The sequence below is a fragment of the Neolamprologus multifasciatus genome, chromosome 18, assembly GCF_963576455.1.
Source record: "Neolamprologus multifasciatus chromosome 18, fNeoMul1.2, whole genome shotgun sequence".
NCBI classification, from domain to species: Eukaryota; Metazoa; Chordata; class Actinopteri; order Cichliformes; family Cichlidae; genus Neolamprologus; species Neolamprologus multifasciatus.
Window position 1 is genome coordinate 19,246,645 of NC_140456.1, and position 15,111 is coordinate 19,261,755.

Here is a 15,111-nt window from a genome sequence, read left to right on the forward strand (position 1 = left end):
ACCGGCTGTTCTTTTTGTGGCTGCTCATCTCATTCACTGCTCCCTGAGACTGGACCAGGAATCACACACACAGACGAGTCTGATTGTTTGGAAAGATTTAGGTTCAGGGGTGGATACGGAGAGGAGAAGATGTTTTCATTTCTGAAAAACCAGTCAGTAAACATAATTGTTATGTTAGGAGCATTTTTCTTTGCTTTTCTTATAACCCCTGACTGGCTCCTATTTGTCATTTTGGACACTGATGTGTCAAGGAAATGTGTGCAGATTTATAATCCTAAAAATATATATAGATTTTTAAGATTTCTAGTCTTTAATTTAGTAATATTTCACACCTGTCAAACATTGTAATGTTCTACCATAAGCAAGGCTAACAGGCCTAAAATGGAAAGATTTACTGCACCAGAAGCCTGTAGACCAGGGGTGGGGAACTTCAGGCTTCAAGGGTCGGTGTCCTGCAGGTTTTAGATGTGTCCTTGACAACACAGCTGATTTAAATGGTTAAATTACCTCCTCAACAAGTTCTCCAGAGGCCTGGTAATGAACTAATCATTTGATTCAGGCGTGTTGACCTGGATAGATGTCTAAAACCTGCATGACACCGGCCCTCGAGGCCTGGAGTTCTCCACCCCTGCTGTAGACCAATCCCAACATCATTAAATCAATCACAGACAAGAACAACCAGCATAGGTTTGTATTGTACTCCTTTGTATTTTAAGCAATTTATAATTTAAGCAATAATATTTGTTATTTTAGTCACTAATATAGCTTGGAGTCTACCTAATCAAGCATCTTTACTTTAACACTCAGATATCTGCAAGTGTTTGGAGCTCAAGATTAAGCCATTACAAGCTCTAAAAAATTTATTCATACCCAGTATTTCACACTATGTCAGAACAACAGCACTTTCTTACTTTTTTGGTTCATGGACTACAGCAATCTGTATTTAAAAGTATCACAGCCCAGAAGTGTTTTTATAACACTTTTACTACAGCAGCAGTTCTCCCAGCGGCGCTGAAGCGAGTCTGACCTTCAGCTTAAAACCTTAAATATAAAAGATGGGCCAGACTCTATGCGTGCCCACACTGTCAGATCACAGGCGTCACCGTGTGCTGGTGCACTATTGCTTCTTTGTGACTTCTAAGTAAATGCACTCATTAGAAAAGTGGAGAAAAAAGGTGCCTCGGTGTCCTTGGATCTGCTGGCTTCTGTGAACAAATTCCCTCCCACATACTGTTTGACAGTAATGTGTAGGTGGGTGTTGTTTTCTGCTGTAAACCTATTAGAATTTCTCTAAATGCGACATGCCGCTGGCTCCTATTCAGTATGCACCACCTTACCCACCACAGCATACATGTGCCAAACAATAGTGTCATTCAGAAAATCTTCACTCTATTTTAATTATCTTTTAAAGCAACAGATGAGTTTGCCTTGTTATCAAGCAATCTACATCATATTCTTATTTTAAAATTATCCTGTGGCATAAAAACACGTAAAGATATAACATCTGCACACTGGATTTATTCCGAGGGGCAAAAAGTTGCACTACAAGTAAAAATCCCATTATAAAATAATTATAGTACAACACAGTCTGACTGGATAAAACAGTCATGTCTTTAATGATCGTGTTCAGTAATCACTCACAGCTCAGGCTGGAAAAACTAAGTGAAGTCTTGAATTTAGTAGTTCAAAGAAACTTCTCTAGCAACAGCATCATTTCCTGGAGATGCTGATAAGAAGTGCACAATGAGTATTTGGGGGATTTCTTGATTTTCCAGCCTTGCTCAGCTCACACCACAGCATCTCAAGGTGGCTATAGACCAAAATAGTTGTTTCTTTTTCTTTAAACCATCTGTTCATTTATTTGTGCACCCCAGGTCAGCCAGTGGCATAGCGCCCTGACATTCGCCCCTAACATTTCTTGATTTAATTTTAGCTCCCTCAGTGCTAAACCAATGGTGCTTTGGTGTTTGTATACAGCAAACATAATCCTCCTAGAAGTCATATCCAAAATAATAATGAAAACACTTGACTCCAAGTTTAATTTGGAACACATAGGACTCTATTATTAGTTTAGTTAGATTGACTTGGCCCATAATTACGACTCAGAAGGAGATCCTATCAGCCCTGAAAAGTTTTCAGACATTTTTCTGGGAACTGCATTCTTTATTTTGGCAAGAGAGCCAATCATAAACAGACCGACCACGTGGAGAGTTCTGAATGAGCAGATCAGTCTATGTTAGCTTATTTGTAGTACACATTCAGTTACATGGTATTTGCACCATTGTGGTGCACTAAGCCTTGTAAATTCTTACTTGTATAGCTGTGATTGTGAGCAGTTTGCTAGGCAAATAGCGCCCTCTGAGGTTCAACAGGAAACACTCAGGTGTAACTTTTTTGTAAAATACAAGTAGCTAACAATTATTAACTACAAACAGGCCATTCAGGTAATACAATTATTTATTTTTCTATAAATCTGTGCAAAATTTAAAGCACACAATAGCAAGATGACACCCACTGTGGCAGCAATATTTTAGCAAATAAATGAGAATCTAATACATCAATATCCAATCAGCTTTCTACTAATACAATCATCTCCTCTCACACAAAAATGTACAGATTAATTTTCTTAATGCCACTATGGCCTAATCTCAGTTTCAAAGGGATAGCCTCTGTTTTCATTGTTTGTGATACTGTGGTTGACGACTCTAACATGTTAATAAATCGGGAGGCAACAGGCACAGCCCCGTTCATGAACGATACTAGATTCTGCTAGTTGATGACTAAGAGTTAGTACAATTCTAGATGTCAGTCGTAACCACAGGAGTGACTCCATGAACAAGCAATGTCGGCCCAAGGTTTTGACTCAACAGGTCCACCTGATGCAGGTAGGCACGGTAACGGCTTCTATCAGCTGGGGGGTGTGGCAAATACAAGAAACGCACAGCTGGCTGAGGGACACCATGACGGCAAATCATATCATTGACGGCACAGATGTACTCATCTGTAAGTTGAGAGGCATTACTGGGATATATCTGGTTACAGTCTTCTCTCTCATCTGCCTCATTCTGTTCGGCCCTTTCTCTTTGCCTCTGCCAGTGCAGCACCACCACCTCATCCCAAGCCACCATCTGCACCTGAGCTGAGATCCTTAGATCCCTAAGCATACCCTGGAGCTTTGCTTCCTCCTTTTCTTGCAGACTGTAGCCAGCCTCCATGCACAAGAAGAGTCGGAGTCTCGCCTGGTTCCAGGCACGGGAATCATGAAGCACGCAAGCCAGCTGGAGAAGAAACAATGAGCAGATGCCAACATAACCATGGCTGTCTGGCTGAAGAAGATTCATAGGCCACACATCAATGAATGGCCCGGGCACACCTCTGATCTTTCTTCCCGACCCTAAGACTCTGTCCCGGTTGAACTGGTCGAAACACCGAGCCAAAGTCACATTCTTTCCCATTTTTAGAGCATCAGCAATCACAGAGACGTATTCCTCTTCCTGCAGGTCTTTGGGGTCCTCAGCACCCCGCAGACTGGGAAAGAAGGGAGAGCGTTGCTCTCCAGGAACTTTGGTTGGACAGACCGTATCAAGGCTATGGCCTGTAGACAGGAGAATATGACCTTGGAGGTGGTCATGAGGAGTGCAGTCATCATAGAAACCCAAGACAAGGGTGTTGGGCCTCATTCCACCTAGAATCAAAGACTTGTATCAACTGTGTTTTGAATAAGAAAAATATGAATGATAAAATGATTTATTATATTGGAAATGCTGCCATAACTAACTGCTCAGTGACAGACAGGACCTAATCCTACAACAGTAAAGGTAAAGCCACCTACCAAAGCCTGAGATGAAAAGCAAATTCTGAACGCCGTGTCGGACGGAGTCAGCCAGGGTCAGGTTGACAAACGCTTTGATTTTCAAATGATCCACTAAACAGAGCCAGGAGTCATATCGACTCTGCAAAGGATCAGAGGGCAGCTCATCTGCACACACACAGAGGCACACACAATATAACAAGAATCAGACTTTCATAGGGAAAACAAGCAAACTTCTGTTTTAACACTTTTCCCTCTCACTGTGAAATCTCGTTAACGTTAGGATTCATTAAAACTGATTTACACTCAGAAATAACAGCTCTTTTCATCAAAGACTATCACTGAGGTACAAATATCCCCCTCTAAGACCTAAAGTCCTCAATAATCCAGTAGATCGGGCTCCAGCGTACACATTTCTTACCCAGCAAGCCCAGCTTTATGTGTCCAAGGACATAGAGGCCGCTCTTCTTCAGATCATTAATGAAAGTCATGAGGCCTGTACAGCTGCGAGGGTTTGCAACCATCAGAAGCACCTGGGGCCTCCAGAACTTAACATGGTCCTTTCGCACATCCAACATCAACAAGTACTTACGCACCTTGGTAATTACGGAAAAGAGTAGTAAATAATGATTAAAAATAAGTGATTTATGCATATTTATGTCACATTTGTGATTCATGTGAGTGAAAAACACTGTTTATGCACCTGGTGGAAGATGAGAGCCTGGCTGATGTAGCCCCAGTTGCTGATGGGCCCCAGGTAGTGGATAAGCATCAAGAGCAGCAGCATAAAGGCTATGCTGGCAAATGCATAAATTGCATTGATCAAAAATATCATGACCAGGCAGCCGAAGATGCCCAGAGTGCAGGTGTGCCATGTAAAGAAACGGAACGAGGGTCTAAGTATAAAAAAAGAAATAAACAAAAATGAGAGAACATGGTATGAAAATGTTCCATTTTGGTTTTACCTGTGCAAATAAAATCTAAAGCAGAAAGGTAAGCCACTGCCTTATGCTGCACTGTACCTGAAGTTTGGTGCAGAAGCCCATTCAAGAGCCAAACAGGCCAGGTTCACAGCAGCATACACCAACAAGAAGAAGATGGTTACAATACCAGCAATGGTGTTCAATTTACCTGCAAATAGCACCATCTAGTGGAGGCGATTGGAAAAAACAGGTTTTAGTGAAAATTAAGAGTGGCTTTAGTAGAAAATCTCAAACTGATATGCCACTGAGACCAAAAATTCTTCTGTTTTAGTCCAGAAAAATATCCAGTCAAATGATACCAAGTGAACAGGCTTTGACATGCACCATTAAAATGCAACAGAACAATGTTTGCAACAATAAAACTCATCATACGTCGACTATGATAGCTTTGAACCCCCAGCTGCCTCGACACCACAAATTTAAACAGCTACACTATATCTGAATTTACAGGATAAAATTTAAAATACAAAAATCCTTTCACTCGAGCTAATGAGCTGAAGCTAAGCAGCATGGTACTGTAAGAATTCAATTATTAGTTTGACAACATTCAGCTCCGTCTCCCTGCCAGAACCTTTCAAGCTGTGAGTCCTCTTCACTCGACAAATGAGCAAAAACCTGAAGCTGAGCACAATGATGCTCAAAGTCTTTTTGCATCGCTGAGCAGCGGCTGAAGAATGAGCAAAGTTAAATGAGCTATTGGTTTGTTGTCTGCTCTTGATTTTTCTTCCTCTGTTCCAGCTTTAAGCTTTCATTTACAATCATCTGCAGACAGCACTGCACCTTTAGCAAACAGTGTATGACGTCAGTGCTGATGCAGCATCACTACACACATCCTAATTTATTTTTTTCCCACCTGTATTAGAAACAGAAGACAGGGTGGAAGTGGAAAGATTTTCTTTTATTTTTTAAATTACTTTTCTTAATATGCTATTACTGGCTTTTTCACTAGTTTCCTCAAATTTTATTCAGGGTCCATAATTCAGACCAAGAGAACAAGATCCCTTCAAAATGTGACTTGGACACTTTAAGTCTGCACCTTGGCAAAGCTACAAGAAGCTCCCCAAGCTTCGGCTAGTCACAGTTGCCACTGTAAAAATGTTCATGCATTTGAGGGCGTCTACGGTTTGATGGCAGAGCTATACTTAGCAAATGGGCAATAAGCTGGTCCACTGATGTGCATGACATTATACCTTAACACTTTTAAGACCAGACTGAGTAGCACTTTTGGGTCTGTGCAGAAATTATTTTGCAACTTCAATCGTGTCTTCAAGAAGGCAGATGTTATCTGCAAAATCTAGGTTCTGAAGGATAACAGCTGCATGCTGGGAACCTTCTCTGAGTGGGGCCATCAGTACTGCAAAGCGTATCGAGTGTAATGATATAACTTTAAAGGTGCAAGTGGATTTCCCTGAAGGACACCAGAGTTGATGGTCAATATGCCCATTTCTCACTCTGGGGTTAGTTCAGGAGCTGAGGTGTTGGTTTACATTACCTGACTGCACTGACTTTCGGGGGGAAACTCTGTACTCCAGCAGGGTCTTCAACAATATATTACAACTGATCTTCAAGGCAATAAAGCATGACTTTGTTAAGAGATGTATTCTAAAACACTTATTCAGCTGCAAATCAGAGAGGAGAAACACACAGTTTTACTTGTTGCTTAGCAAGGGCAGCTCTGAGCTCTCGCACGTGAGGGCTCAGGGACTCGCAGCTCTGAGACTGCCCTGGTCTTTATTTCATACATCAGTGGGTGTTTGTTCCTTACAATGGAATGTGGAGGTGTGTGTGTGTGTCAGAGTGTGACCCCATAAACGACTTCCCTAAACCTGCTGGTCTGGAAAATCCAACAGTTCATCTAAATGTAAAGAAGGCAATTAGACTAAAACTGACATAGCTACGTTTATCCTACTGTAAAACAATAAAAGAAGGTACGACCTTTCCCATGCTCCCAGGATGTGGGTGTGAATGCCAGAGCACTCTGGAAGGCACACAAAGCCTTTGCAGACTATTAAGGATTGCACATCCTATCACTACCATATGTAAACTTATATTATTAAAAGATTATACTGACTACTAAGTACAATTTTCTATTGACAGACTTCCTTACAGGGGCCGTGGCCTCTTCCAGGACTCTGCGTTGTCAGAATATGGGCCAATGTTGATCATACTGATGTACTAGTTTGAGCAGAAGGTGGTTGTAAGAAAGGGTGATGGCATCTGCAGTCTTGAAGAAGGTTGAGGTTTCCTCTTGTTAGTACACGGACTATACCTGACAGACCTCAACATCAACATCAGTGGAGAGAAGTTTTAAAAAGCAGTATTTTTTTTTTTTTTTTATAAAGTGTTGGGTCTTCCTGCACTTTTATATGAAAATTTCTTCAATTTTCTTGCCAGAGAGCTCAAAAACTAGTTTTCAAAGTGATGATCAGGCTGCCATCTGTGGTGATGTGAATGAACTCTGCAGTGTTTTCAGTTAGTAGTTAACGAGCATGTCCTACGAAGAGGTTATTAGCCACATCTGCCACCCAGCAGTCTTTTCGTGCCATCCTAAATGTTTCCAGGAGGAGCCCCATCACCTACAGGAACCTACTGAAGATCCTGAGTGTCACCCGTAATCACTGACTCCCTCATGATGGTCATGTGATGCTTTAACATGAGACAACTGGGGCTGCCTCGCTGTGGGACACAGATGTTAAGAGGTAGTGGGGCGGACCATCTCTGACTCAAGAAACTGATTGAAGAGGATGTTAGACTGCAGAAAGAAAACCTGTGTGTCATGCTGAACTGAGGTGTTTGGAACTTCATAGTATAACCAAGAAGAATTGGAGGATGATGTGTCTGCCCTTTACCATTCATCTATTTTCATCAGGTATTTTGAATTGGTTGCTGTATCCTAGATTACTGGGTATGTGTAAACAATCAGTGTAAGATGGCTCAGCCTATAAGCTAATGAGATATCTGCTTTCAAGGCGAGACTGTCTAAACTTCAAGCACAGAGGAAAATGCAATTTGATGTAACATATGTGATACTGATATCCTACCTGCACAAGCAACCAAGAGACAAGCACTGAGACCCAGGGGTTTCCACTTTGAGAGGTTTTCCTTGCCAGAGCCAGAACACCGCCTGCAGAGATTTAGACAACTAACAAAAGCAAAGTCTCTCTGTCTGTTTCGCCCATCGTCCCAAATCCAATAAATAACTGAGTCACCACACGAGGATTTTTTTTTTTCCTTCTGAGAAAGTCAACACCGAGTGCCATCTGTTGTCAAACGAAGCTTTCCAGATTAACATGTCTCCACTTGGAAAATGACACATGATGAAATTAATAACAAGTGACAATTTCTCACATTTGAGATGGAGACCCAGCTCAGCAGATGGCTGAATATTAAAATGTCGACTCAGCTATAGAAGACCAGATGAATTGGATATACTTTTATATAATCCAGATCAACACTTCAGCCCTGATCATTAGTAATTAACTCCTTTTTATTACAGGAAAGGTTAGCATCCACACCTGATGGTTTCTTATAGGAAATTGTTAATGTTAGAGACAACTAGAAATCCAAATTACAATCATCAGACAGCAAAACGCATGCTCAAGAATCTCACCAAACAGGTCGTCTTTGGACAGGGCGTACAGCACCCTGGAGGCTCCAATAAGGTTACTCATTGCTGCAGACAGGGCCGAGGAGTAAATGCCAACTGTGACCATGGGTGGCAATATATTAATGTCCCCCAGGAAGCTGTAGTCTCTTTGGAGAAGATAACTAGGAGAAATTGGGAAAATTTGACATGTGAAACTAGTTGTAAAGTCTAAAAAGTTTATTAAATTTTAAACTATAGTTCTAATTCACAACAACAGTCACCTCAAGGTGCTTTATATTGTAAGGTAAGGATGCTATAACATTAGAAAGAAACAATCAGACCACCTCCTGTGAGCAAGCACTTTGTGACAATGGGAAGGAAAAACTTTTTTTTTTTTTTTTTTAAAAACAGACACCGTTTTGTTTTCAGAGATCCGACTCTGAAAGCAGTGACTGTCAACATCTTAAACAAGAGTAGTTGTTTATACTTGTTTCAGAGTGTCTGTGTGTGTCTAACCGGTCACAGGACCATGCCACCAGCAGACTCAGCACATTATAAGTGATGAAAGTTGTAAGAACAGCGGCAAGAGTTCCTCTCGGGATGGAATAGCCAGGGTTTTTCAGATCACCTGAAGAAGGAAAAATAAATCAGCATCCATGCTGAACACATTTAAACATAGTAACATTAAGGTTTGGCCAAACTCAGACCTTTCCCACATTATACACGGCGTGCCGTATCTGCGCCTGGATCAAAGAAAAACCTGCAGTTCTAGAGATGCGTTAGTCAACCCATTATTTTGCTCTGCAAGCAGGCGATTACCTACAGCTTGTTACGTACACTCTCACAGCATATTTTCCCATTTTTCCTTTCAGGCTGTCAACAGTTGCTGGTAAATACAGTGTTGTGAAAAAATATTTTTCCCCTCACTGATTTCCTTGCATGCGAGCCACATTTGCATGTTTTATTTCAAACAGAATTTAACAATAGACAAAAATAACCAGAGTAAATACAAAATGCAGTTTAAATGTTTAAATCATTTCCTTTATTAAGAGAAAAAATGCTATACCACATAGACCCATGCAGATTTGATGAATAACTTAATTTGATGATCTGTGTGACAAAACAAAACAAAAAATAAATTAGGCGGAATACTTCTACACACCACAGCAGCTAAAAAAAAAAAAAAAAGTGGTAAATTTTAAAAACAAAATCATTGTACTTTATTTGATATTAATAACTACAGGCTTTTACTCTCTGGCCTATGGATCCTCTGACAGGACTTTCTTTTATGGCTTTTGCGAGAATTATAACACGCAGCATGTTAAACTTGTTGTTTTAATCACTCCTGAAGTGACATACAGCTAGAGAAAGGCACTACTGCTTTCCCTTATCTTTTTTTAATGACATTTTACCTGACATGTTGGATCCTGCCATGATTCCAGTGCAGCCGTTGAACATGACCGCAAACACTCCGGTAAAACTCATCATGGCACCAGTGGTGTAGTCCACCGTGTAGGCGGCTAGAGGGAGTAACAGGAGGCTCGACTGTGTCATTTATACAAACAAAAAGGATGTTTGAATGTAAATGTCAGCATTTTTTACTAATTCAAAGCATTATTGGAAAACTGGATCTGTAATTGCATTTTTCTGTCTCCTTACAAAGCAAAAACTAAATAAAAGCCAATCAACACATCTGATGACATGTCCAATGCTTACAGAACAGGTTTCCCTCCAGCGTGTGCAGCCTGAAGCCTGTATAATTGGCAGTGCTCATGCTGGTGGTGTTCACTGCAGACGTATGTGACAGAGTCACCACGGTGGGCCCCACAATGAAGAAACTAATGAAGATCGAAGCCAGGACCGTCATGACTACGATGAAGATAATGAAGGTGGCTTTTGCATAGATGTGGGCTCCCACCTGTAATCATAAGCTGGTAAAGTTACTCCACTTAAATATTAAATATCTACACATTGTTTCTATGCATGAATCAAAAATTCAGATATAAATTTTAAAAGAAAAGAATAGTTTAAAAATAAATTTGGAACAGTAATTATTGTTGATTTAAAACATTCAAATTCCTCAGTTCTGAATCTTTGTTTGTTTAACTCTCATACAATACAGTAAATATCTCAATAATCTTAGAATATATCTAAAAGAAGGGCAATGAAAAACTCCAATCTCACCAGACACACAATGAAACACAGGAAAAGCAGGGCAGTGCCATAAAGCAGAGACCACCAGTATCCTGACGGCAGCATGTGATGGTGACCTGCAGCAGCTGCAGCACCCTCTGAGTGACAGTAAAACAGAGTTAGTGCATAAACAAGCCAACACATCTACATGGCCCATCCTGTCCCAATAGACTTCACCTTCTGGGACCCCGAAGGTAGATGTAATAGCCTCGACCAAACCCAAAATGTAGAGAGCACTACTGCAAATGTTGGCAAAGAAAAACATGATCCCAATGCTTCCACCAAACTCTGGACCCAGGGCTCGGCTGATCATGTCTGGTGGTCCAAGTTGAGGAATTTCTGACTTGAGGGTGGCAGTGGGATAATTAGTTTTCCCCTGAGGGGTCTTAAAGGACTGAAATGACCTAAAGTATTCAAGTGTCATGAACTTGGATGAAAGCTCTAAATTAGAATTAAAGTTTTTTCAATGCTTCACTTCTAATCTCCTGTGAAAGAATGCAGTGGACCATCATTACAAGAAAAGGGAAAGAGCTAATGGTCTACGACTGCTGGAACTGATCATGTTAATAAGGATGTATTTTTATTGCATCCCAGGACTTATTTAAATAGTCTTCGATTGTCCAGTTTTAGTGAAGCAGTGCAAATTGTTGCCGCTTTCTGATCTCGCGTTCTTTTTGTCCTCCATAAACATTAGAGATGGTTGTGTTAAAAAAAAAAAAATCAAAAAAAAAAAAATCCCAGCAGCAGGTTTTGAATACTCAGACCAGCCTTTCTGCCACCAACACACATGCAACATTCAAACTCACTTAAATCTATTTTGTTCCCCATTCTGATGCTCGCTTTAAACTTCAGCAGGTTGTCTGATAGATGTTAAGTTACTGCCAAGTAATTGGCAGGACAGTCATTTGCTCCCGTAAGCAGTTCAACAGGTGTACCTAATAAAGAGACTAGTAAGAATATAAAGTTTGAGACAATTTAATATTTAAAGGTAAGCCATTGCATTGCTTAAAACCTAATTCATGAATTATTTGCAGGCTTTAGGATTATCATGTATTACTTAATTTTGAAAGCATCTGTGACCAAAATAGGAAGGACTTACAGGGGATAATTTCTTCATTTAGAATAAAAAAAAAAAAAAAAAAAAACACGAGTGGGCCAGTAGGTGAGCAGCAAAGCCCAAAGGAATAATACCGATTTACTTTTGACACTGGTGTCTTTTTTTATTTGAATTTTAACCATCTTTTATCTAGCCTGCATGAAAGTACACATGGAAAAAAGCTAAGACACGCTTTAAAAGGTGCACAACTCAAGACAACTTGCTGCCATCACACATTAAGCAGCCTAGTGTGGCAGCATTCTCTTAGCTATCTTTTCCTGAAGTTGAATGACATCTCCTTCACGTCTTCCCTTAAATAACCTCAAGACATTTTCAATCAAAGTCAAGAGAAGACCTTTGACTGCAGCCAGATTCTTAAATATAAAACGCCCAAGCTTGGTCTCAATACTTCCCCTTTAAGAGGCAGCTAAAGACCTGAAAAGAAACAAAGGAGACGCCTGTGCAGCTAGATGATATACAGCAATAAAGCAAATCAGAGGGAAAAAATAAGTGTGTTAATGAATTCATAAACAAGGTGTGATTTGAAAGGCCACGCCCCTCTCTAAGCAATAAAAGGATACAGTAGGCACCTCCAGCATCTAGAGCCCCATTGGTGGAGATTGCACAGATGGAGAGCACCGTCATTGTGATGATGAAGTAGGCCACCAGGAACATGGCAATAGAATGGTACAGCCCTGCTTGGCCCACAACAAATCCTGTAATAAGCAAGTAACAGCACATCTTTCACTGAACATCCATTTCTTTATCACTTTAAACCTTTTAGCATCACATTTAAAATAAATAAGATTGAAACAAGTTTAAAATCTATCAGACGAGAAATATCAAACATTTGCTGCAGTTTGAATACTCACAGCTTGCAGTAGTAACTTGATTCATAAGTACGGGTTGGACTGTTTTACAGGCTGACGTGATAACTATCAGAGCCTGACTGCACAGCTTCAGTATCAGTCTATTTTCTACACATGTAAGCATAATTTTCCTCAAACAGTGGGTGTGCAGTGCAGAGTGGAGGCCCGAAGTCTACTCAGATTTACAGACATGGAGATCTTTGAATAGCAAGCCATAATCACTTCAGCTGCATTTGTGTCACTGGGACTAGATTACCGTATGTCCCGATTTACCTTTTTTTTTTTTTTTTTTTTTTTTAAACGCATCCAAATAATACAAAACGCTGCAGCCAGACTTCTAACATGTTTCAGTAAGCAAGCCCAGATTATTCCTGTGTTACTTTCCACCTACTTCCAACTTTATTTCAGAATTTGAGTTAAAGTAGTCATACTAACCTTAACACCATACAAAGTGCTATGGTCCAGACTACCTATCTCAAATTCTTGCTTTTTGCAGGATTTGCTAATAAGCTCTGAATTTAGTAGTTAGTTAGGGGGACTGGGAATAGTCTCCCACTCCAGCTACGTTTAGCTGACTGTGTTTAACCTCTGTTTTTAGGATCTGCTTTTTACCTGTTTTTTGTTTTTAAAATATGGTTTTGTTATTTATTGTCATTTTTGATTATTTACTACGATTTTTCTTTTTGTATCTTATTTTGTTGAACAGCACTTTATGACTATATGTCTGTGGAAAGCATTTAATAAATGTAATCACTTAAAGTGCTTTAAAAAAAAAAAAAAAAAAACTTAGTAGACAACCCAGTGTAAGGTTTATGCCACAGCTGCCCCACATTAACAATATTGGTAATGACCAAAATCAGCTTTTATGTTTCTGTAATGGTTAATCCACCAGTTTACACAAGCAATTTAATGGAAATATTTTAAACACTAAAATTAAATAATTATTGTTCTCCATGAAGTTTCAAATTACCTTTAGAAAGTAGAAAATAGTAAAGCACTTTAAAAAAAATTAAGTTGCCAAATTAAAGACAGAAAAAACAGAAAAAAATAGTTTGTAGTCAAATGTTATGCTCAATTGATTTCCTATTCAGTCATTTTTTGTTTCGAACAAGTTTTTCAAACAGTTCAAAAACATTTGTGTTTTCTTGTTTTGTATAAAAGGTGTATCATATATCATAATAACACACACAGGTCTTCAGACAGCTGCTTTAAAAAAAAAAAGAAAAAAAAAAAAAGGTCCAGGCATTTGTAAAAGCAGATGAATGAGCAGGCGAGACAAGAAGGGTACGTATGACCATTAGCACAGGGTTAAGTTTAATAAGCCCACATCTCCCCTGAATATCCATTAAAAACACCATCTAGAAGATTAGTTGGATGACCTATAAAATCTTGAGGCCCAGGCTATTTTAGTGAAATGCCACAGGTTTAAACCCCTAGATGCGTTTGGTATTTTATAAAGGTGTTTCATAAAACAACTTTATGGGAGTTTTTTGTTTTATAAAGCTTCTAAAGGAGAACAAGCCAAGAACCAAACCAATTCCCTAGTTTGCACCTGTGGATCCTCACAGAGGGCCATAGCTCACAGGTGAGGCATTGATGTCCAGAGAAAAATGAGGAAATAAGAGTTAACCGATGATATTAGTGAACTAATCGTCAGTATCAAGTTCAACTCATTTTTAATTGTCCATAACTGATAGAAAAAAATGGGTGTTGGTTGTAAAATATCTCCATATTCTGAAGTCTGACATCAATGTTTGAAAACAACTTATTTGGCTACAAATAATCCACTGAACACGTGTCAGGGCTAATTTTTGTTGAGGTAGAGACTTTATTTTTCAGTCTTTTTAAGATCTCCTGCTGATACTCACCAATCCGCAAGAACACAACAACGCTGAACATGGACAGTAAAGTTGGAATGACGACTCCAAACAGCACCCCGAGCTTCTGAGGCGCCCTATCCTTGGATCGTCCGGGGTGTACCCCTCCTCCGACCCCGGTGCGTTTAGATCCATCAGACGGCTCGCCGCTAGTGGTCAGTCGGTAGTGTAATAAAGGCGTTTTTTCTGACATCGTAGATTATCAATAATAACTGGTAAATGCAACTTCATTTAAATAAAAGACCAGTTCTATATTGTTGTTATGGTGAAACGTGCCATCCACGTCGAGAGCCGCCATTTACCTCCACGCCTCACCTGCACGAGCCCTTCACCTTGGGCAGGTAATTTGCTAATTGAAGACAAAAATGACGTTGCTTCCTGCAAGGGCTCGTCCAATAATGTCCAGTCTCGTCTCCTTATAATTAGCTTCTTTTTTGTTTTGTTTTTTAGACAACAATCAATTAAAATAATTTAAATGATTAATAAAAAACAAAAAAAAACAGTTTAATGTCTTTCGTCTATATTATAAAAGTCCTGTATCACAATTATTTTGAATAATGTATCTTTAAACGCAAAATATATGAATTCTATCGAGAAATTTCCAACAATACGGAGATTTCTTGTACAAGAAAAGCAAATAAGAATCATATTAATAATAATAATGCTAATAATAATAGTAGCATACTTCTTTAGCAA

The 15,111-nt window shown here is 39.5% G+C and overlaps 1 protein-coding gene across 1 annotated transcript; it reads right to left on the reverse strand.

Annotated features, from left to right (window-relative positions):
- Positions 1 to 2,184: 2,184 nt before the first annotated feature.
- Positions 2,185 to 14,835, reverse strand: LOC146497753 (solute carrier family 12 member 9-like). Its single transcript, XM_085139496.1, has 14 exons — positions 14,407 to 14,835; positions 12,251 to 12,385; positions 10,751 to 10,888; positions 10,565 to 10,671; positions 10,097 to 10,298; positions 9,793 to 9,900; positions 8,897 to 9,008; positions 8,405 to 8,562; positions 7,836 to 7,918; positions 4,834 to 4,958; positions 4,515 to 4,707; positions 4,233 to 4,407; positions 3,833 to 3,979; positions 2,185 to 3,685 (listed from the first exon to the last, which is right to left on the reverse strand). The coding sequence occupies exons 1-14, from the start codon at positions 14,606 to 14,608 to the stop codon at positions 2,799 to 2,801; spliced, it is 2,772 nt and encodes a 923-aa protein (XP_084995622.1). The 5' UTR covers positions 14,609 to 14,835; the 3' UTR covers positions 2,185 to 2,798.
- Positions 14,836 to 15,111: the final 276 nt, after the last annotated feature.